Source organism: Haliotis asinina, chromosome 14, assembly GCF_037392515.1.
Source record: "Haliotis asinina isolate JCU_RB_2024 chromosome 14, JCU_Hal_asi_v2, whole genome shotgun sequence".
NCBI classification, from domain to species: Eukaryota; Metazoa; Mollusca; class Gastropoda; order Lepetellida; family Haliotidae; genus Haliotis; species Haliotis asinina.
This window is the reverse complement of record NC_090293.1, coordinates 3,456,193-3,480,365: the sequence shown is the minus strand read 5'-3', so window position 1 is coordinate 3,480,365 and position 24,173 is coordinate 3,456,193. Positions and strand designations below refer to the sequence as shown.

General features: G+C 41.1%; 1 protein-coding gene across 1 annotated transcript in view; it reads right to left on the bottom strand.

Annotated features, from left to right (window-relative positions):
* The window catches only part of LOC137261398 (PAX-interacting protein 1-like), a 29,541-nt gene extending 5,507 nt beyond the window's left edge, over window positions 1–24,034 (bottom strand). Inside the window, exons 1-19 of the mRNA XM_067799144.1 lie at window positions 23,834–24,034; window positions 22,791–22,928; window positions 21,249–21,292; window positions 19,962–20,022; window positions 13,116–13,229; window positions 12,191–12,817; window positions 7,378–7,492; window positions 6,887–6,978; window positions 6,434–6,529; window positions 6,023–6,157; window positions 5,379–5,500; window positions 4,837–5,021; window positions 3,777–3,820; window positions 3,236–3,351; window positions 2,979–3,060; window positions 2,218–2,386; window positions 1,819–1,919; window positions 1,041–1,175; window positions 725–800 (exon numbers count right to left, since the gene is read on the bottom strand). Of these exons, the coding sequence (XP_067655245.1) occupies window positions 725–800; window positions 1,041–1,175; window positions 1,819–1,919; window positions 2,218–2,386; window positions 2,979–3,060; window positions 3,236–3,351; window positions 3,777–3,820; window positions 4,837–5,021; window positions 5,379–5,500; window positions 6,023–6,157; window positions 6,434–6,529; window positions 6,887–6,978; window positions 7,378–7,492; window positions 12,191–12,817; window positions 13,116–13,229; window positions 19,962–20,022; window positions 21,249–21,292; window positions 22,791–22,928; window positions 23,834–23,929 (2,548 nt within the window). The 5' untranslated portion in view covers window positions 23,930–24,034. The remainder of the gene's footprint in view (window positions 1–724; window positions 801–1,040; window positions 1,176–1,818; window positions 1,920–2,217; window positions 2,387–2,978; window positions 3,061–3,235; window positions 3,352–3,776; window positions 3,821–4,836; window positions 5,022–5,378; window positions 5,501–6,022; window positions 6,158–6,433; window positions 6,530–6,886; window positions 6,979–7,377; window positions 7,493–12,190; window positions 12,818–13,115; window positions 13,230–19,961; window positions 20,023–21,248; window positions 21,293–22,790; window positions 22,929–23,833) is intronic.
* Window positions 24,035–24,173: the final 139 nt, after the last annotated feature.

The window sequence follows — 24,173 nt, the reverse complement described above, 5'->3', positions numbered from 1 at the left end:
CACAATATACTTTCAACTCATTTAAGAAATGATCACTAGTACAAACATACTGGTACAAACTCATTCCAAATGTTGGAAGACATTCCACACTGAGAATGAGTGACATAACTTTAAGAGCGAGTTTGGACTCATGCCGCTTTCAGCAGTATTCTGCCAATATCATGGTGTGAGACACCAGAAACAAGTTTCAAACACTGTACCCTCTGGTTACTCATGTGAGGAATTGAACATAGGTCTTGTGGGCTACATCACTGCCCCTTGACTTGAATAAGGGTAATGCAAAGACATAAACCCAGCTCTTTCCACTGTCTCTCTTGAAGCAGATAAAGAAGTCATCTGTCTTAGAGCACAGCACTAAAGTTAGACAATGTCAGCGTCTAAGTGTCAGTGTATAAATCCCTGTCCATTCAAGGCCTACGAACCAACTCACACTCGATGTACATTCAGGTGTAAAGTTGGAGAACATTACCAGGATGACTTTGTGGTGTACAAAAATTATATAAAACTGGATCAGAGTCTTTAGTTCTGGGTGAGCAAGTTTGGCTTAATACCACTATTAGCACTATTCGAGCAATAGGGACACCAGAAATGAGCTTCTCACATTGTATCCATGTGAGCAATCAAACCTGTGATTGAGTGAGGACTTTAACCACTATAGGCTACCCCACCACACTTTATTGCTGTGCTCTAAGACAGTGGTTACAGATTTGGATAAATAACTTACGAATTTTCTTGGCCAGCAAGTCCCGACATAAATGAATATCATTGACACATGTGATTACAATAAACTTGGGCCTCCCCTGAAAAACAATGAAAGCTTGTTAAACATTACTCTTCAGCAATTATCACAGTCATACATCCTTCATTCCAATATATTGCTGGTTGCTATTTAATTTGGAATTTCTAATAGCATAGAAACCTACAGAAGATACTGAATTCAAATCATAAATGCTACCAGCCACTGAAGACAAATATCTTTGTGTTGAAGGACTAACATAATTTTTTCTGGCTGTTATAGCCCTGACAGAATACAGTCTTACCTTGTCGTCCATTTGAGCTGCTATGGTCTTAGCAGATGGACGTCGTTTGACCGTTGTACCACCAGCACTCTCAACAATGTTTCGGACATCACACACAGGGGGTGCCACTCCAGGCGTGATGTGAAATGTTAGACCCTGTGGAGTGAGCAAGTAGTAACTGAAGATTCCGAAATACTGAAGCACAAAACAGCTTCACAGTTTGGTGAAAACAAACAGCAGCCATCTTACTGCTATCTCACGTCAGTATGACTGACCTTGTCATCTTGTAACAGATCAGATACAGATAAGTCAACTTTAGCCAATCAGAAAGTTATCTTAGCCATAGGGAACTATTTCAGTCTGGCTACTTCTATTCCATAGTATGCTTTGAATAATATTTGCTGGCAAACAGGGATAAGTTGAACCAGTGCTGAGAACACATTTACGAAAAGTGGGCGGTGAACAGCAATGAGAAAACCCATTTGGTTTGTGAAAGGTAAAGCAGATGTGGGCAAGTGCATGTGTAGTTGCATGATGATAAACGCTATTTTGAGAGTAGCTGCACATGCCTTGCTCATAAAACTCACGTGGTTGGTGTAGCAACTACATTTGATCGTGGACTAGGGCTCCTTCAGTCACAATAGAAAGCGCCAGTGGGTGGCACTCATACATACTAATACAGGTAAAATGTCAGGTCGGTGCTCAACTTATCCTTGAATTATCTACATGAGAAGAGAATTGATGAAGGATACAGAGCGTGAACTAGCTTGCACAATGACATTTCAAGATGACCTCTCACCTGAAAGAGTGGTTTTGTCTTGGCCCTCTGTAATGACTCAGACAGTTTACAGCCAATTTCGGTCTCTCCCTTCAAGTCATTGAGATGATACTTCGACTCATCTAAGACAAAACAGAAATCCTTTATCATACTGCGCCAAGTCCATTCACAGACCCTGATACCTTAAACTGATCACACCAAGAATGAGTATAAACACAGTTAATTCAATTAAATATTTCTAAAGTTTACAAATGGAGAGTGAGACATGTAACATAGTTTTACATAGATGCATATCTGTGTGAAAGCAAGTTGGGTGTAATACACATTAAGGATGAACCATGTGGCAGAGCCAAGGCCCCACTGGGCTGTTGGCTATCACAGTGTGCAGGAGGCCTGGGCCGCCCATGGGATGCCGCTCACCCAGAAACTTGCTCTGGATGAGGCTTTCCTCTAGCCATTCCTTGGTGAGGATGAACTTGCAGACATTGATGGCCACGAAGAACTTCATGGTCCGTGAGAAGATCTGCGACACCAGGTGGCTACAGTCCCGAGGGTTGTCCACCAACACTCCACCCAAGTCGTTCACAATCTAAAACCACACCGGCATTCAAATGTCATATCAATGTACCTGTATCAACTACCTTTGCAACTAAGATAGCCACAGCTTAACATGGATATCCAACTCAAGAAATAAAGGTGCTGTGGAGTAGCTTAGTGGTTGAAGTGTTTGCTCGTCACGCTGAAGACCCAGGTTCGATTCCCCCCATGGGTACAACGTGTGCAGCCCATTTTCTGGTGTCCACTGACGTGATATTGTTGGAATATTGCTATAAGTGGTGTAAACCTAAACTCACTCACTCACTCAAGACTCAAGGTGCAGTCACATTAAGGAGCAAATGTTGCTCAATGCTTCAATCATCACCAGCCCATGATTGTACCAAACAAATCAGTGCTTGATACAAGACAATCAAACAATCACAAATTACAAATCATTATCAGCTCAATTCAACAAGAACGACAAAGATATCACATATACTATGAAGCCAGTGGATTGCAGTTCAATCAAGGTACTACTTCTCATCATGTTTCGTACGTTCACAGAAACGCAGGTATTTTGATCAATGAGTTCTTGCTTGCTGCACGTCTTGAGGTCTGTAGCACTAATTGTGTCATTTGTTTACCTGCTGTAGTCTCTTTACTATGCCTTTAGGATAGCCCGTGAACATGACCCTAGGCTGTGTGGTGCTGCCATTACTCTCTAGCCTGAAACAGATGGTCACCAACAATGCAATGAAAAATACCTGTCTATCTTACAGAATTAAATCTTAATGCAATTTCAGAAATGTTGTCAAAGACATCACTATCTCCACAGAAAAGTTTGTAAGCGGCTTGAATATTACTGACTGATGGTGAATGAATAAATTCTCTGTTCCCTTACCTTGGCTTCTTAGATAGAGGTTCTTCCTTCTCGGACTCCGACAGTTTATGTTTGACTCCTGGGTTCTCCTGTCCAGGGGCCGGCTGAGGTCTTAACTTGGCAGCAGGAATAAATTTCTATATGCCAAAATGAAAAAGAAATACTTCAAATCTGAACACACTCATAAAGGAAGCATACTGTTCCTTACGTTTAAGCAGAATTTAAGCTGGATGTTAGAGAGGACAATATCAGTATCTGGCAGGTCAAGATGACATATGTATTTGCCTCACTGGTCTCATCACCTTTACAACTTTGCTGAAACTACCATGAACACGTGATTTCCATGGTTCTGACAAAGCTAGATACTGGACAAAGCTTGGATTTGAACCCAGTTCCATTAGATTCTCACTTGATATATCTTTCTTCTTTATTGCCACACTCAACTATGTGATGGTGGTCTGTAAATAATCAAGTCTGGGTCAAACAACTCATTGACTGACAGCATGACAATTGATCTATGCAACTGGGATATGAGAACCATGACAGCAAACATCTCGCTCACCTTCCAAGCTTCTTTACTGACTTTCAGGGGAGTCTTCCAGCCACCTGCAGATACATCATACCAATAACAGAATATTTTCTGTGAACCAAGCCTCATGAATAATGATTAATACGAAACATATATCGAAAATAGTTATGTAAATTCAAACAAATCAACATTCGTACAGTGGAAGCTGTCAAAACCAGCATCTGTCCAATCCAGCAAGTTGGCAATGCTGGCACATAATCTCCGTCCCATCCGTGGCTTGTACATTTGCCATCAGTTCTATCATCAGACACATAATCTGAACTGGATAATTTCTTCAGTTGAGGGCCGGTTTGGACAGCTTCCACAGTAATTTCCACAGTCTTCATTTTTTTAATCAGAAAAAAATATTACAGATTAAGAAAAAAATCTGAATTAAATCCCTGTGAAATCCCTCAGAAAAATGGAGAAATGAAGTGAACAGTTTGAACAGTATTCCAGTTATATGAGTGTCCGCTTATAGCAGGAAAGTCTCTTCTGATGCTATCTTACACTGGCACAGATAAATCCCACCTGTATGGGGCGTAGATTTTTAAGTTCTCTTAGTCTTAGTGCTAAGATAGTTGTAAGTTAATGTTTCTATACTGGACAAAATAGTTAGTGATATTTGTAAATTTTGAAAGTATGAACAATGATGTATTTATTCAATGACACACCGATAAAGTGTCCATAAAATACCAATATCCCTAACTTATTTTGTCCAGTATATATTAGAGCAAAGAGAACTTTAAATATTTAGACTCAGGTATATTGCTGATGAAAATCGAAACTCCATCAGATCATATCAGGATTTGAACCAACAATCACAGGTTCTGATACATTCAAGGGATGCAGCTTTGCATTACTGATACACATGTTTAGAAATGCAATAGATACATCATTTTAAAAGAGCTAAAGTGGCAAGCACCTCATCAAACTAGATAGCCAATTATAGACTTCAGACCCCCAAAATGGTCACTTCTTGCATAATGACTGCCCTCATAGTTGATCCATTAATCAATAGAACCACAACAGAGAAGTAACTGCTACAGCTCACCCATGAAGCCCTGAACTTTGACAATGTCCATGCTGAACTCGTTGGGCTGACCCAGCTGGAGGTACTTGACGTGTACTGGCAGACGCAGAGCATCGAGATTCCCGATCACAAGGTCCGTCAACCAATGCACATTCACAACAGGTATTCTCCAGTCTTTGGCCTTGTCATACTTCAAACCTTCAGGTCTGTAACCAGATATGTGTCTTTCTTGCACTAACATTATTGTTGCATTGTATAACACTGTCAGGATTTCAACCGACATGCTCCTCACAGTGTTTCCTACAGACCTTGCTTTCTTTAAAATGGGACTATTTGTATTTGCAATGATGTACATTGTATAGCATTTGCAATAATCCAAAAGTAAAGGTTTGGGTATGGGATTCAAACAAAGAGGTGTCATTGGAATGTCCAGGAGATGTGGCATAGGTCACAGTTGTGATCGAAATAAGGAGATTTTCCATGTATTTTTCACCCGTTACTATATACTACGTAGTTGATGTTCTTGACATACTGATACCTACAGATTTACACACACAACTTACTTTTTACATATGAGGACAGAGTTAGAGTGTGTCATGTAGCCTGTATACTTGGCACCAATTGCGTTGATCATTTGCTTTATCCTCTGCCGTTCCTCACCATCGTAGTTTGTCATGCAGATAATCTAGAAAGGGGAGGAAAATCACTGACACTCGCATCATGGAACATGAGGCAGAAGCTGAATCATTCAGTAAAGTCAAATACCGATATTCTTTTTAACATTCTCTTGGATGGAAGGATGTGTCTTTACATGACAATACATCTGCATTGTATAAAGCATCACAACTTAACACCATATTCCATCAAATCACAGCAGGGGCCCGTTTCACAAAACTCTCGTAAGCCTAAGATCTCGTAACTTTTCTCGTAGCATTTGCACCTCCTATGTTACAGTATGCCAGGTACAAGAGCTACGAGAAAAGTTACGAGATCTTAGGCTTGCGAGAGTTTTGTGAAACTGGCCCCAGGCTGTCAATACTAAGACCTGATCAGATAATCCAGTGATTCATATCACAACTAAGAATCCATCCCATCTGAGTTCTATACATTGACCAAGTCACAAAGAATGACTATTCAATCTATCAAGTTGCCTTTTCAAAGTTTGATGGTGTCCCATCAATTCCTACATCAAGTTAACAAATGGTACCTGGTTGCTGCATGGCTTCTGGTCGCGGTACACCTGGGGGAGATGAAGGCCCTGCCATGGCGGGAGGAGCTTCTTCTGCAGGAGACAGTCGTTCAGCCAGAACGCCGTCACCACACGTTTCTGGTCCTTCAGAGCCTGTCACCATAGGAGATAATCCAACATTATTTGTAATACTTCATTCTGTCATACTGCATGTAGCTCTTCCTTCAGGACATATGTACACAAATAAAATGCCAGAATAATATCCACAAGATCAGCCGTTAAAATTTACAGTAACTTGGAAGTAGTAAACTGAGCAGAGGAAAAGTAAAGCTAGTATGCTATTCATGACTCATCAACATTTATGGAGATGAACCGTTTCTGTTGTTGCTGATGTCAAATTGATCAATGAGAGATGATCAAAGTTGTTACCAGCTGAAAGACATCGCTGAACTGTGTGGCACAGAGAAGATGGGTGATACGACTGGAGTAGGATGAGTCCACCTGGCCGCCATACTGCTCGATCACCTGACAAATACATGCATCCTAATGAATCTCCAGACATTTGACAGTATACAGGCACCAGAACAAGAATGAAGATGATGGATGTGTACAGTGAGTTGTGCATCACATCAAGAGATCACAGGATCGCCTCTAACCATACAGTGAGCAGCCTTATACTATCTAACAGTAAGTAAATGTCTGCACGAATCTGTGAGAAAAACAGGATTACATATTTAAATCTATTCAGAAGTTTTACAGCACATGAAATTTTCTATTGATGTTGTCAAGCATGTATTTCATCCCTTATCCCTAGATTTTGTATCCCAACACCAAATTTGCCTTGACTTTACACTGGCCCTCTGATATTCGTCATGATCCTACCTGCTTCCATGTGTTGATTTCTTCCTGTCCTAGGATAGCTTGGTAGTCAGTGACATAGAACACACACCCCAGCAGGCACATGTCCGGGGGAACTGCAATATCATAAGTTTAAACATGTACACGAAAAAAACCTCACATATTTGAACCAAGGTATCTAATTAAAAAAAATGATCAAATTTACTTTCATGACATCACATGCACTTGGGATCAACTGTGTACATTTGTAATGGTAAATCTGCTAAAAAGTCTTACACGAAGGTGTCAATAACCCATTGTTAATACTCAGAAAGTTTAAATAATTCTGTATCATACATCAGCGTTATAATGGAGGGAAGGCAAAAGAGATGCAGGTTTTAAACATTTCCCATATTATCTGCAATCCACAAATAAAAAACATGGTCGTAGCAATGCAGAGGTAATGCCAAGGGCCACAAATCTGCACCTCTGGCCATTCTTTATCTAACACAAAGTTTCATGTAGGTGTAACTCACTGTTGTCTGCAGGGTCATGTCCCCAGAATTGTGGCAGCACTTGCAGAGTGTGGGGAGGGATGGGGTATGGAGGAGGAGGACGGACATGGCGGGGCATGTTGAACATCTGGTGAATCTGAAACGTTTTGGTTGGAGTGATGTCAGTCTTGCGGCTTAACATAAATATGATTTTCTGCATAAGATTGATATTTTATCCTTATCCTGTCTCACGCTTATTATGCTTATCTCCTCTCTCTATGCGATAGTGGAACACGAGTAGAAACAGCATTTTCTGTGTCAATAATTCAAGTGATGTCTGGTCTAGTGACATTCAAATCCCAAGCTGAAGCCTTAAACCTGCGTTGTTGGTCTTCCAGTTTGAACGAGCGTAGTAAGGTGAGCAGTTCAGCTACTTTAGTCAGCTTGGTCCCTGTTTACATGGTGATAATAGAGCCAAGTGCAGCCAAGTATGTTGAGAGAGTAGTATGTCGTAGATGACATAACCAGTCCGCTACTTGAGGATGTGTGACCTTCATTGCAGTGAAGCCTTTCTTTCTGGCGCATGTTTCAAACCACAGCCATTCATGGTCACATAAGGTGCGGGTGGGTAGATCTAAGTAGAGCTAGGGTGACTGTCTTCGCCACTCTAGTAGAATATTTTCAATGGTTTAAGCAGGCTTTGATACAATCCACACATGAGCAGATGGATGAGTAGGTTCTTCCATTCTGGTAGTGTTTGTTGTCCTAGTTGAGTACTGGAAACCAATCTCTCGCTGGGCAATAAGGCACAACCAAAATCAGTTGTATCAGCATCGTCTGTTTTATCTTCCTGATGACTTTTGGTAGTAGTACTGGGGGGGAGGGGAGATGCGTAAGCATTCAGACCTTCTCATGAGATGCTCAGAGCATCTGTTGTCCATGCTAATGGATCCGGCACTGGAGATACGAACGTTGGTATCTGCTTGTTAAACCTTGTGGCAAATAGGTCTACCTGCAGAGATCCGAATGTCTGACTGATGAGTTGAAACACCTCTCGATGTAGCATCCATTCCGCTGGAGATGATTTGAAGAGGATGTGACAGTACGTCAGTCATGACATTGTGCACACCTGGGATGTGACATGCCCTTATATGAAGGTTCAAGTCATTGATGGTGTCGAAGAGTTGAAATGTCAGCTGTAGCAGTGTGTGAGATCATGTTAATCCTGGCTTGTTTATATAGAACACTACTTTGGATTTGTCTGTATGAACCAGCAGCAGATTGCTCCTTAATGATGTCGACCAATAACATTCTGCGTTGATTACAGCCTTCATCTCCAGGTGGTTGATATGCTGAATGTGTTTGTTGTTCATCCAGCTTCCTGCTGCAATCTTGTTGTCCAGGTGAGTATCCCAATCTTGTAGCGACGCATCTACGTAGAGACGGTTGTTGTAGATTGGCCCTAGCAAACAAGTCCCTGTGCAAACATTCGATTGGTGAGTCCACCATAAAAGATATGGTCTCAAATCGTCCGACAGAGCATCTGATCTGAGGTGTTGAGGTGCTGAATCAGGAATCGTTGCCTGCAGTTGGATTTTGTAGCCATTCGTGGGATGCTCATGACGTAATTGTCGTTGAGAAGTCCCCGATTCTTCCAGCAGCATTGTAGATGTCCACCCACTCGTGAACGTTGTACGGGAAAGGCTGGGGGTGGAATACTCCAGTCGTTCCGAACCTGATCTTCAGTGCTTTCCTGGCAGGCTGAGCGAAGAAAAGAGCTCTTGCCAGGAGAGTTTAACTTCCTGTCTCTGAACCATGGAGAACTTTGATTTGTTTGAGTAATGCTGAAATATCTGCTTGAAGACAGTAGGTGAAGTGTTGATCGACTTTATCATCATTACTTCCCTAGAGTCAGATTCTGTGACATCCTCAATTCTGCTGTTGAATACAGTAGATGCTCACTAGGGAGCTCAATACAAGAGTTTAGTAAATTTGTCTCCCATTGATGATAGTGATAATTATCCTTGCTGACATAGTAGATTCAATCCCGCAGAGGGTAAATGAACATGCTCCGAAATGAATTGTTGATCCTTCTTCTGAGTGGTGAGCGCAGAGAGGATTACCCTTTCTTCTTCAGTCTCCGGGTTGCTGAACTTGGAGATGAGAGCCTCGATGATAGCCCTGGAATGGGCAAGTCTGAGGAAGGAATGCTGAGGAGTTGTATCCAGTTGAGCCAGTCGCTTATCCTCCACTTTATAGGATTTGTTACGAGTCTCACTTATGAGCTTGTATGCCTCGTCTGGTTTAGGTGCTTTCATAAAGAACTCAATGTCATGCAGTGGGAACTGACGAGCACTGAAGGCTGGAATGTGTTGTTGCTGGTACTTAGTCGCCATCTGAAAGGCTGTGGACAAAGTTTATGAGATGGTAGATATCAGCACAATCGGCAGAAAGGTCAAAGTGTCAATGTCCCCGTTACTCATCTTATGGGTGTCAGATTTGTTGGGAGTCAATCGATGGAGAGACAAGTCCAGTCCGTTTGTGGTCCACAAGGTGACTTCTCGGTCTGAGAAGTGGGCTTCCTCCCATGATGAAGATAGACAGCGCCTATCTAGCAGCCAATGAATTGTCACATAGCAGGTGACTGGCGTTTCCGTTCCTCTTCAAAACCGCGATCCATCATGTTCATCGCATGAGCGGTGAACTGCTGTATGAAGAGGCTGGTGTCCAGTGACTGTGGTGCAAGCAGCGGCAGTTGAATCACACAAACATCTGACGTGTTGCGTCTAGATGTTGTAGATGTGTGTGTAGATAGTAGACTCTCTGAAGGATGCACGTAGTTGTAGATACTGTTGATGAAGGTCTAGTAGATACTGATCACTGATAATGAGGGCTGACGATCAGGAAGTAGTAGTGCAGGACTGTGGTAGATGTGATTTTCGTCATTGCTGGAGGACTTCATAGAATCTGTGAAGTGTACTGTTACCTGAGGGTGTCGGGGTGTTATACCCTTCTCCCTAGGCAATCTGTATTTCCTCCACTCTTTGTCTGGGGATGATGTAGTCAGATGGTATACTCAAGGATAAGTCCCGTTTGGCGTTCAAGTCCTTTTATTTTTTGTGTATAGTTTTTCACAAACAAAGGTCCTCAAATATTTCCTAGACTCTGGTCTAAACACGACATTAGTTACAATGTCCTGGAAGAACTTGTTGGTCTCTTGCACAACTTCTGATACTCTAAGTTCATCTGAGCCATTCTCTCAATATACGGAGAGAACCTCTCAAGTCAACGGTGGGGCCCAGAATCGCGCACCACTCACCGGACAACTAACAAAATAGAAGTCATGACAATTTAGGCTCCTCCCCCGAAATAATGTCCTACGTCATACAAAAATGACTCATACCCAATCTTAATAATTAGTTACTTTCATTAGTCCCTTTCCGAGACTTTATCAGTACCATCAAATTCTTCCAGTATAAAATATCTTCGTTAATCAACTTTTAGCCATCCATCAACCAAACACTGACATATCTGACAGAATATCAAATAATATTTCCGACTGGTAGGCACCAGAAAATTCTTAAACAAATTATTTCCAATCATCTGCGTGTCCCTTTTATTGACAAACTGACCATTAGTATCCGAATGTCCATCCGCCTAATCATGTAGAATTATAAAGTCCTAGTTTATGTTACTTCAGAGAAATTGCCATTTCCCCTGGGAAAAGTGAATCCATAAAATTTGATTACTTGGTCAATGCACTTTCCCAGTACATTGACCCTGCCTAACTTGACTTCAATTTTCCCTCATATATTTATCAATGTTTTATAAAATTTTCAACTCTAAATGTCCTGGTTATAGTACTTTCAGTGCAGATCTAGCAGTTGAAGACTTAGTCTTAAATGATGATGACTTCAACTCCTTAGGTTGAGATGATCCCGAATCTGACATCCTCCTCTGTGATCTCGACAAAGTCTCATCTGGGTACATCTGGTTAATCACTAAGATTATGAATGTCAGCTGTTATCAAAATATGGTTACTAGATGTAGAATCAATGGATTTAGACATGACTAGCGACAACCTACGTCTTTTGTCCTTAGCACGTCTTTGAAAAATATATAATTATAATGCAAATTCTGAATCAGATAAATTCTTGCAAAGTTCACAGTGAACAGAGGAAGAACAAATAGGTTTGCTTGAAGGACACACAAAATGCGGATGAACAGCCGTAGTATACACTGAGAGCACGATTTCATCAACTAAGACCAAGTCTAATTTGTCCAATGTGTCCAAAACACATAAAACATGACTGGTCATGTGACCGTACAGGCAGGAATGGGGGCTTCTAGTGGGTGAGTGTATTGTACGTCTGCTTCAATTAGAAGGGAACTTGAAGGGATTGGAAGTGTTCCAATATATTCGCACAGAGGGAGGAGATAAGCATAATAGGCAGGTGTCAGGATAAGGAAAAATATACAAGGTCTCACTTTGTATGGTGATTATGTTGACTTATGGGTTTTACTTACTTATATAAGATATGTATTATGTTATCAATAACCAAAATATTGTTACATTGGTAAATTATTTTCACAAGTTACACCCATGTGGGGACTACAACCCTGGTATTAAGTGTCACAAGTGGACACTTTAAACACTAGGCTACCCCATCACGGTAATACGCTCAAAACCACCCCCCAAAACATGCTGGTACTAAACAATGGAAACTGCCACAATATGCTATTGACACTTTTACACTTTAATTGACACTTTAATTTCTGTCACATAAATTTTCAGTGAAAAAAATAGAGATAACGTTTGTCTTGAAAGTCATGAAACTGAGTGTAGCGATCTCACCTTGTTCATGCCTGGCCTGAGCCCATGTTGTGCCTGTTCAGCATTGTTGGTGATGTTCCTCAGTGTTCTGTTGGAGATGTTGGGCTCATAGCCATGAAGAGGGTTGAATGTCATCATCTGAGGGTTGATAAGTGGAGGGGTCTGACCCGGAGCCATCTGGGGGTTGAGGGGATGCTGCCCTGGGGGTAGAGATGGGTGTTGGTGAGGAAACAGGGGACTAGGGGGTGCTGGGCGGGCCTCAGGGCTGTCTCCCACCCTAGACTGCTGCAATCTACTGTTCACCATCCGAGCTAACGCTTCCTTCGCACTCGAACTACTTGGTGTTCCAGGACGACTTCCATTTCGGGGCATTTCCTCGGAGGAAGATTTCCGCCGAAGCCCCGCAGCAATTTGCTGTGCAAGTTGTTGACCTGGCCCAGGACTGATGGCCAGGTTCCTGGTTGGAGTTAGGATTTCTGTTTCAGGTGTCTTTGGTTTGGGTGGGGACTCTGGTTTGGGATATTCTATTAGTCTCGGGTGGTAAATGCTTTCATCTACTTTTTTGTTCTCCTTAATACTGTCCATAATCCAGTCGGGACACACAATCTTTATCTTCTCTGATCTCTTCATAGCCTCAGTGTACTTTTTCTGAAACACGAATGAAATGTGCACTGATACATAATTCATTTCTTGTTGTCACTTGCAGTTTACAAAATGTGAACTTACAATCTGTGCACATCCATAGGTTAACTGGAGTTCTTTCATGCGGCAAAAAGAAGCGGCTGTACTATAGAATTTCAAGTCAAAAATCATTTTAAACATAGAGGATATAACTAATGCTATCCACTAAGTCTAAAGACAATTTCACCAGCTACAGTTTCTGACATTATATGAGGAATGTATCTGTGTCTTCGGGTTGAGATTAAACTTTTCACATGGATCTCACCCCCTCTGTGGTGAATGTGACAAGATGGGTCACATGTTTATCCAGCCGCATCTGGCATCTGCCTCCATGATACGTCACCATGCTCCACAAAGACTTCCGGTCTTCTTCATCTACCTAAAACATCCAGTGACACAAGCTTTTATAACTAGCAAGACCCAAGTGAAAAATCTACTTCCTTTCAGGAAATATTTCTGATTCTTTGAAAAGAATCCTCCTTGGGGTACTTATAAGCATTTAAATGTCCATTTTGAATTCCTAAGACAGTTGTAATATTTTTCAATAAAATAATTACATAACAAAAAATTTGTTTTGGGCTTGTGAGACCACCCTTACAGAGCCCCACTGGGCTGCCACCCAAGAGCAGGTAACTCTAAGCGTGAACTTCGTATCTCACTTTTCATGATGAGTCAACGCAGACAGAATAAGGGGAGGTGGGCAATCCTTTCCCAAGGAGGACTCTTTTCAAAGAATCAGAAACCTCTGCAGGTTTGTTCAATTCTATTTCAAAAGCGATACTCCTTGGGGTACTTACAAGGGCTGGTAAAATAGTTCTAGGCCTACATAACTTCTAGACTGGTGACACCAACTAAACTTAGAAGTGTTGTTGGACAGTTTCAGACAACTGGTTCCAAAGCAACGGGTCCTTGAAGCATACTGGGGTATACATACAAGTATAACATGAGAGATGTTGAGGGCTGGAGCTCTGATTTTAAATGACAATACTTCGTCTGACACCTCTCAGTTGGCAAATTCTACAGTACATCAATGTGACTTCGAAGAACTTCCTCATCCTCCATATTCACCTGATCTGACCCCAGAGACTTTCACCTATTTCCAAAATTGAAGGAACATCTCCATGGAAAATGCTATGCCGGTAATAACGGGCTCCAATTTGCTGTATTGGTATCGTCACAGGCTCGAAATTGCTGAGCCTAGTCCCCTACCCCAAACTGTGCATTCACCTCGATCGGCCAAGCACGATAGACAACTTTCAAAGCGAACACCCTCCCACGCTTCTGAGAGCTGTGCCGATGAAAACAGAAAAGTGCAATGACAGAATTGTTTTCGTCCTTGCTGTACAAGAAATTAATGCGAAGCAACATCACGAAATTGAAACTATCAGTTTTAGATATAAAATACAATTGCTCCGTTTATGTGTGGGCGAACGTTCAGACTCAAACTTTATGTCCGGGCACAGCCATGTGACTGAGACAATGCGCCAACTTAGCGATTTCCAAACTTTGGGACACACACGGCCTCGACGAACCCTGGATCAACGGCAAACTGTACACCCTGCAGCTCAAAGCCAACATTTACAAACAGGCTGAAGTGCCCACTGCCAGTGGTAGGGAATCTCGCAATGTCAGTGCCCTAGGTGACATCTTCAACATCAGAGGAGCGACCAATGAGGACAAATGAATGATAGCTGCAGTGTTTGGCAGCAAGCTGTTCGACCTGAATGACGACAAGAGGACGGTCGTCGCTCGACATACAAGCTCGTCTCCACCGGCGACAACCAATGAGTGCTTGAGACTCAGAGACACAGCTTCCTCATCAACATACTGTAGTGTAAAAAAGCCCACACATACTCATGTAAACCCAGAACGCAAAATGTAGGATTGCAGGTGGTGTTGGAATTGGACAGCCTGGTCCACATCTGCCGGTGAATTCCACACTTTTCATCCAAGTCTACCCCAGCGAACCATCAAAATCGTGAAAGGGATAAAACTCAGGTGAACCACATAACAATACCACATTTGCTCCTTTTATGTGTGGGCGAACGTCAATTTTCACACCAGTCGGCATGGTGCCAACATGATCCTGGAAAACAATCTCACAAGCTAAAAGTTTCTTACCCAACAACATCCATCTCATGGTTGGATGGATCTGTAGGGCATGTCCGAGAAATTATCCGAAAACCAATTGGAAACTATTCATAATGGACATAGTACATGATGAACCACCATCCCAACATCACACTCAGCAATCTGTGAGACACCAAGGGATTCAATCTGCCCAGCGAGCAAAACACCTTGTACCCAGAAACGTGGAGCAAAGTGATACAAGCTTCTACACTTATTATTGAACTTTTCTTGAAGATGACCCACAAAAGAGATACCAATTCATAATAGGTTAGAAATAAGCTGGCAGAATATCCTTCAGGATATTTCACGTCGATTACAATGGAATTAATGCTCCCTGTAGCCACAACCCACGTACAGAATTGGTAAGTTCTGCACCTTAATCGTATCCCAGCAGTCGCTCAGCAGAGCCACAGTGGACCCGATAGCCAAGTGTTTGGTTTGAAAGGTCCATCCTGAGATTGCATCATGTTCCTAAGCTCAGCTCCGTCCATAGTAGCGCAAAGAAAGTCTGCAACCAGTTTTATGACAACAACTCATGCCTCTTGAGCTTGACTCTGTCTATATTAGCTACAGTAGTACAAAGGATGTCTGAAACCCGTTTTAAAACTGGTTACCGGTCAGATTCAGGCAACCAGTCTATGGTGAGTATTATGAGATGGCTCACCTCGGACACATTTGGTGGGTTTTCAGCTCGAAAAAGGTAAACAACATACTAACATGATGATCTTAGGTAACCTAGACCACTGATCACGATAAATGCATTGATAAACACTGATAATTTAGAATCAGTTGTAAAACATGAAAAAGAACATATGAACTATATATAGCTTAAATGAACACCCACCATGACAGCAAGACAGCTGGTGTAAAGGGAATGTGCCGGAACACAGATCCACAGTTTTAGCATTCAAATCCTCGGGAAAATTTGGGGGTTTGTTTTTATCTGGTCTCAGTAGATGGCACATCCAAGGTTGGCTCAAGACAGACCCTCACTCTTTTAACTGGAGGATGGGACCAAAATTAAGCCCAAATAAGCCTCTAACGTACCTGTAACGGAATCCCCAGTATCATACTACTACTGAACGCAATGTCCCCATCTTGAAAGACGGAACCTCTATTAACCTGTTCACACCCTTGAGATTTGGAATGGGTCCCTTTTTGGTGACCAGGAAATAAGTCAGGTAAAAACCCGCCTCTTCATGCCCCTCTGGGACCACCTTGATGGCAGCCTTGTCCAGTAATGACTGGACCTCGGCACAGAGAACTTGTGCTTTCTGATGGGAAGATGGCAACAGACTGTGATGAATTCCAGAGAAGGTAGGACTACCATTTGTCCACTGTGGCATGTGGTCCATGTGTGGACAGGACCCAGGGATTTGGCATGACCATTACCCAATCCTGAAACAAGTGGGAATGATGGCCATCTACAGGGACATCGGGATGAAGACAATATACACCAGAAGTGAGAAACACCACTATGTCCTGATCTGGCTTGACTCCGAAAACTAAGCATAGGAAGTTGGGGCCGACTTTCCCTTCCAGGGCAAAGGCTGTTGCGAAGGAGCTTTGCCCCTACCCTTGTCTTTACCTCCGCGAGACTGGAGTAGTGACACCTCTTATGCATAAGCCCCCTTCCCAGAAATGGGAGGATAGGCCGAGGCAAGAACCGAAGGTCTAGGACGAGATATGGACGACTGTTCCAGCAAAGGCTTAAAATCCTTAAAACTTTAAACACCCTCCGCTGCCTCCCAAACAACCGCAATGGCACCTGAACAGTGTGGACCCCAGTATAAACAGTAAGGCAAGGATAGCCTGTTGAGTAGCAGGAGAGTGACAAGCGACGAGCGACTGGTTGCCACAAACGCCTCAGCCCCATGACAGCACTCATCATTTGGCAATAGCAACTCCAAACAGAGTCCCTTCCTAGATGAAAATGTACCCCCGCTAGTTTTCGTGCTGGAACTTGGGATGAAGACTCAACATCATCATCCTGGTCGACCTCAGTTCGTTGCCACTGCAGCGCTGATAAGTACGCTGAGTGAATAACCACTCGTAACTGCTGATGAGCATTTCGAAACAGTTCTTCGAACATACTGTATACGGCAAGGAAGGTTCAGTCCCTCCTGGATTCCGCTGTTGCAGAAAAAATCACGGAATTTACCTTGCCATGCAGAAAAACGACAGGTCCACGGAAAACTCATGCAGAATTCGAGCAAAATTTGCCACTTTTGTGCCGCGGAATTTACTTATTTTAAAAACTTTGTGAAAACTGACTCAGCCGAAACGAAAAGTAGAGTTAATGCCAAAAGTAGGATTGGTTACACATAAAAAGGACTGACATATTTATTGTGATAACATTTTCAAAATAATGATTGAAGATACTTAATAAATAAAGCAAGTTTTAGGCATCTTTCTACTCATATTAGTTGAATTTGACACTGCAATTACATCCTCAATTTCAATCATTTTGTAAATTGAAATTATTTCACATTTCCTTTAGGTATAAAATTGTTGTTAGCAAGAAACCGGAAGTTGTTCGTCCGCATCAAAGCTACGATTTAGAGAAGAAAAATAACTTTCCACGAGTGTTTAATTCTCAAACAGAAAAAGGTGTGGGTGCTTTGTCATCAAACTCAAGACATGATGTGTACTGTCGACTTAACTTTGAGTTTGAGAATTAACCATGAAGGTCTGTATGATGTTTTTGTTGTTTTTTTCTAAATGTTGTAAACGCAGAATGTTTTGAAGAATATTGAAAAATGGAGTGCAGAATTTGCTTAAATTTGCCGTGGAATCCAGGAGGGACTGACTGTTAGCACCAAAGGGAGGAAGCGGACAACCTTGTCTGGCTGAAGCCAAAGAACTGCTAGAACAACCGCCCAGTGTGACTGATGCATAAATGCAGAGGTGGGAAGCGATGGAGTGAGGGTGAGTGACAAAGAATTGAGCAAAGCAGAAGTGCACTGATCAGCCGACCCCCAACTAACTGAAGAGCTAGGGCACGAGAGCTCAAGGAGTGACCTGAAATGACAGGCAGTCCCAGGAGCCTGGAGGATACCATGGTAGTCTGCGATACATACTGCTATTGGAGCTGAAGCTGTATGGCAAGGAATCAGGGACTGAACAGACCTAGGGACATCTCCCATGCCAGCAAACAATCCGGAAGGATGCCCAAGCCTAGCTCTACAGTTTGGGTCGGTAATGCACCCGTAGGTTGGCCCGCCCTGACGACAGTAGGGGACCTGCCTCAACAGATGCACCAGCGCCATCTCCACCACCCGATTTAGCGCTGAGCTCCTGATGGAGCCCAGACACCGCATAACATCTATGACATCTGTTGCTGAAATAAATCTTTATGTTATTGATGGTGCAGAAACGGTAACATTGGAATCTGACAGTAGTGGGGAAGGGGTGGCAACTGAATCAGTAAGCCCACAGCCACAGACACAGCAGAAGTGGAACGAGTAGCACATGAATCTTTAGATTCTTTGTGCACAGTAGCCTCCATATGCTTTTTGACGAAGGTTTGTCCCCACATATCACCTCCCACCTGAAGCAGATTCGCGTGAAAAAAGCACATTGGCATGACGTTTTTTGCATGTCTTCTCCGAGAACGTCTGGCAAAGTGGACACCCATGATCATCATCTGCCTTCTCTGCAAGGCATCTGAGACACACCAGGTGTAGGTCTTGTGGCAGTGAAAATGTGTTGCATGTGACGCATTTCTTAAACTGCAACAAACAGAAACAGGCCCAAATACCTCTAGTGCACATTAAGAATAAATATCATGTAGAAAACACACGCATGGGCGATATGTTATATTTATATAAAATATTTACATAATAGACCAGTGAATATTAATATAACACTATACTACCCGTATACATGATACAAATGCATACATTGAACAACGTAGCTAAACGGAGCACATAGTTTGTTAAAATGAGGTGGACCCCAGCTATCAGTCAAAAAACACATGACTCACCAATTTAACTGAAAGAAAAAGCATCAGGCATGATAAAAAACCGAAGGAAGTACCACCTAATAAACCAAAAAGAAAAGCTAGCAAGCAGATAGCTACCATAAGGTGTTGAAAAATACATTTGAGCATCGTTAAGAACCGCCATCTTACAAGCTACGTGGCTAGAAGAGAAGAGGGACACATGAAGTTACATTATTTATGAATGCAGAAAGCAACGTACAATTTACCTATCGCCTGTGCAACAAAGAAAAAGTAGCATACATACAGTATTTGCTTCCTTATCACTCAATTCAGTCGGTAGGAAAATTTGAGAGAGACATGCAGACATCTGACATGTTCATGACACCATGAAAAAGTGAGGTTCGAGGTTACCATTTAGAGTTAGCTGCTCTTGGCTGGCGGGGAAGGGGTGGGGTGCTGGTGGGCTGGTGGGCTGGTGGGACCCTGCAGGGGTGGTCTCACAAGACAAAAACAACTGCTTTGTTTTGTAAATATTTTATTGAAACATATTGTTACAACTGTTATAGGAATTTGAAATGGACATATAAATGCTTATAGGTACCCAAGGAGGATCTTTTTTGAAAAAGATCCTCAAACTTTCCAAATAAATATTAAGATGAACAGTCAACAAGAATCAGACCCATCTGACAGTAATGACAGACAGATGTGATGCCAACTTCAAAGGACTTGCCTGCACAGCACTGATAACAGATTGCTAAATGTTAACATCAAGTAAAGATATTCCAAATCTTTGAGAAGTGGAATTAAAAAAAGCATGATTTATGGACTTCTTTATTGTGAACAACACAACACTTCACACCATATGCTTGCTGGTTCATCAGGGTGAAGGAGCAAGCATATACTCAGAAACATTGTGTTATTCACAAGGGAAGTTGACATCCATAACACTTGCTTTTCTTTTCAAAATAACCCATATTTAAAGATGTCTCAGCTCAATTATGGTGATTCACTTAAACTTGAGAAAATAAAAGCACTCACCTGGGACAAACAAACAACCACCCCCGAGAAAACGAGTCCCTCCAAGGCAAATACCTCCTTTCTGGGAGCAGTTAGGGAAGAAGAAACATATCAGTGATTTAAAGGGAATACAATGTTCCTTAACATACACTGTCACTTGCCTCCATTTTTTGACATTAAAGGGGAGGTAATATCAACACAGAACAGGACCTCCTGATTATCTCCCTTCAACTACTCTTGAGCAAAAGTAATCTGAACTCAAGAGAGTTTACCAAACACAAATATAGACCCTGAGATACAACTGAATGTTCCTCTCAGTGTGTCAGTGTCACGCAGACCTATGAGACAGTGTGTCTTTGGATATGCAAATGAATTTTCTTCTTAGAATCTATTTAACAGAGATCTAAGAAGCCTGTTAATGGCACATATTGCTTCACAATTCCATAACAAATCAGAAAAAACAAACAATTTTATAATATTTTGATAATATGTAACAAGGACTTTTTTGCCCTTATATTCTGCTGTAAATCAGAAGTGGCATATTTTCAAAAATTTTCATGTGGTGCTGAAATGTTACCATCTTGTTGAAAACCATTGTGGAGTAGAATTAAGGGAACTTGCCACTTTCCTTGCCCACATAATTTGTAAAATACTCAGTAGGATTTTACTAGTTGCTAAAAGGTAGATTTACACATGCAAATGTTTCTCAGATTTACTGAAACGATCACTGCTTTAAAATGTGCAAAAGATCGAGTGTTTGGGTCCATTGAAAATTTACGATTGATCTGGTGCACATTTCACACTTTGAGAAACTTCATTTTCTAGCGCACATTTTACCCTTTGATAAACAACTTCATTTTCAAAATGAAGTGAATGTGAATTTCACATCATTTCCCAATGTGAAAGTTCTATGTTTTTGCTAGTGATCACAAGATTTACAGTCAATAACATAATCTAGTATATGTAGAATTCACAAACACGTAATTGCAGAAATTACAAAGCGGGATGCAGTTGAGAGTAAAGATACGTTTCAAATGGGAGTGAGTGTGTGAGTGAGTTTAGTTTTACGCCGCACTCAGCAAAATTCCAGCTATGTGGTGGCTGTCTGTAAACAATCAAGTCTGGATTAGACAATCCAGTGTTCAACAACATGAGCATTAATCTGCGCAATTGGGAACCAATGACATTTCTCAACCAAGTCAGCGAGTCTGACTACCCGATCACGTTAGTTGCCTTACAAACGAGAAAATTCAAACTAAATTCAAATCCCAGTTAAAACTGATGACTTGTTGATGAACAAAAGGATACCGTAACTGCTTTTTGCATTTAACTGAGAGTCCAACCCAGGCACTCTGAAACAAAGTGATTTACATATGTAAGAAACAGCTGTGAATCAGTTAAAACCTTCAGTCACATGTTTGAGCCATATTGTCAGAGGGGAAAGTTTTAAATAAGAAAGATATAGTCTCAGTGTTTACAATACTTTAATTTGCCAGTTGGCCATCAGAGCCAGAAGGCCTTAAACTCTACAGGCCCTGAATCAAATCTGCAGGCCCATTTATTAAAATAAACCCAATATCCAGCAAATAGAATACATTGCAGAGCTTCACACTGTTTCAATTAGCGAAGCCTATGGCACTGAGAGAAGTTTTTATTTGCTAAAGATTTGTTTAGACATTCCTAAAAGCAAAATGCTGAAGAACCATTACATGAAACTGAAAGTTATTGCAACAGAATGGCTTCTGGATGATTCCCGAATGTTAAGATTCCCAAGGAAAAATATTGTGGGGAAGATTCCAGGTGAACAAAAACGGACAGATAATACATTTACAGAAGGCCACAGGGGCCTGCAGATATTTGAAACTGCTGGCCTGACAGAATAACAACCAGCATTGGGCCTCTGGGCCACCGATTAGTTCTAGTGCTGTATAGTCTACGTAAAAACATGTTATCTGAGGATAGAACAATAAGCTGATTATCCAAGACTTTATTTAAAACTAGCTCAAAAACATAAAATAAGAATGGGTTATAGGTGTTTAAAGCTATTCAGAGTTGAAACTGAAGAGTATATTCATGCTGTCGAAACAGATTCAGGGGTTAAGTATGATACACAACAGCACAAAGACTCAAATGAAACTTAAATTTCTAACTTTAAGATTCACTGAAAGAAATCCAAGTAAATACATGCAACATAACTCACAAAACATGTCTTTAAATACCTTAGTGTATAGAGATTATAATCTACTACAATGAGTTTGTTTGAAAGCCACATTTGACAGAATTTCATATTTTGAGTTACATGAAAAAGCAAGAGAACAAGATATGTCAGCGCAAGGTGAAGGAAACCCTTAGTAATGAAGGTCACAAAGCATTCTGATTACATGTTGCTCATAATCATACTATGACTGAATGCCCAAAACGTGAGACAGACAGGGTACAAGTTATCCACCCTCAATACATCAGGTACTGACAACAGATGACCTTAAATGCTAGCATCCAAGGGAGACAACTCTGCACAGTAAGTTGTCTCACTTATTCAGTCAGATACCTTGACCTGTGGCAGTTTGCTGTGAAATCATCATGTAATGAGTGTGAGCAAATGTATTTGATTGTACCATGAAGGCAATACACAGTAATGTGAATGTATCTACTGTGTCATCACCTGGCGTCAATAAAACATCAAATATTGGGAATAAGGAGGAATCAAGAGGGGACATTCCAATGGATTAGTCCCATAGCACCATACAAGGTTAAATAAAATAGAAAACACATGATAATGCAGTCCTAAGAAACAAGAAATCAAAACATTGTTAGGAGTTGCTGAAATCATTGTTTTTAATAAATACTCACAGATACAATGGGGAGTTCAAAAAGGTCTTTGGCTTCAGCGCATTCGTCAGCTTCAATGTCATCAGCGATAACATGGCTAACCATCTCACTCAGGTAGCTGTCCAGTTTCGCACCTCCATCATCCAGCTGTTTCACCACCTATACGTCAGATGGCAAAATATTTTATATTCTATCTATAAGTGGCCATAATAGAGCAAAAGTCAAGGATTAGCAGCAGAAATATTGATCGCTGATTGGCAGAAAGGTACTGTTGTGATGTTGTTGCCATAATGCTTGTACACAATACCTTCCTTGTAATGACAATGAATGTATAAAGAGAGGAGAGGGTTTTTATAAGCTGAAAGAACTTGTCCCCAATCCTTTTCACATTGTGAATAAAATATGTTTAAATTAATGCATAAAAAGACTAATACAATTGTGTGGAAAATGCAAGATCAGCATTCCTTTCTTCTGGTTAGAATGGTTACACATGTGACGAAATCAATTATAGCAAACTTGATTCGAAACATGTTTACAAATATCCAATGCTAATTTAAGTTCACACTGCTGGTTGTTTTACGATAGACATAATGAGATAATTTAATGTTGAAAACACAACTTTGGGAATACAGTTTTACAGTTTTAAAACAAGCAATATGAAATACATTGGAATGTGACGTCGACTCAATTACTTTATTATCATACTCACTGCATATTAAGGCTAACCATTCAACAACAACATAAGTATGTAAACAAACTGGGACTGAAACCATATGGACAAATAATACATGATTCCTTTCTCAAGTTTCTGACATTAGTTCACAATTTCCAAATCGATTTTCCAATGAGGTATCTCCTGTGTTGATGGTTTAGTTTCACCAAAGTTGTCTCTACATGAAGGATTATTGCGTTCATTATAATATGTGTAAACGCGAAATTTACTTATTTCATTCGACCACTTAATAAGATATTTAATGCAAAAACAGAATGTTTGTTGTGCTGTAAAGATTGACACTTGTTCAGTCTTTGTTGCGAAATGTGAACTGGTCGTGAGCATTCCTTACGTTCTCATTTATGTCTCCAACAAGGTAGTATGTGACATTTTTAAAAACATCTTCTTGGCTGACTTCTTGTGCAGATTTTTCCTCCGTGTCACTCATTGTGCATTAGGTAAATACAAACAAACTAGGGCATCAGAATACTTTGTTTTCCCGCTGAAATCGACATCATCTCGCGCGATGCTAAAAGTTCGAATTATGGGTGTCGTAAATAATTTATGCATGGATTTCATTAAGATTCTAAATTATAGCTTTATTTTATCTGATGACTATTCATCTATAATGAGCAAACTAATCAACGATATAGAACAATCCTTGCATTTTAAATGCTGTTGTCGTAGCTGTA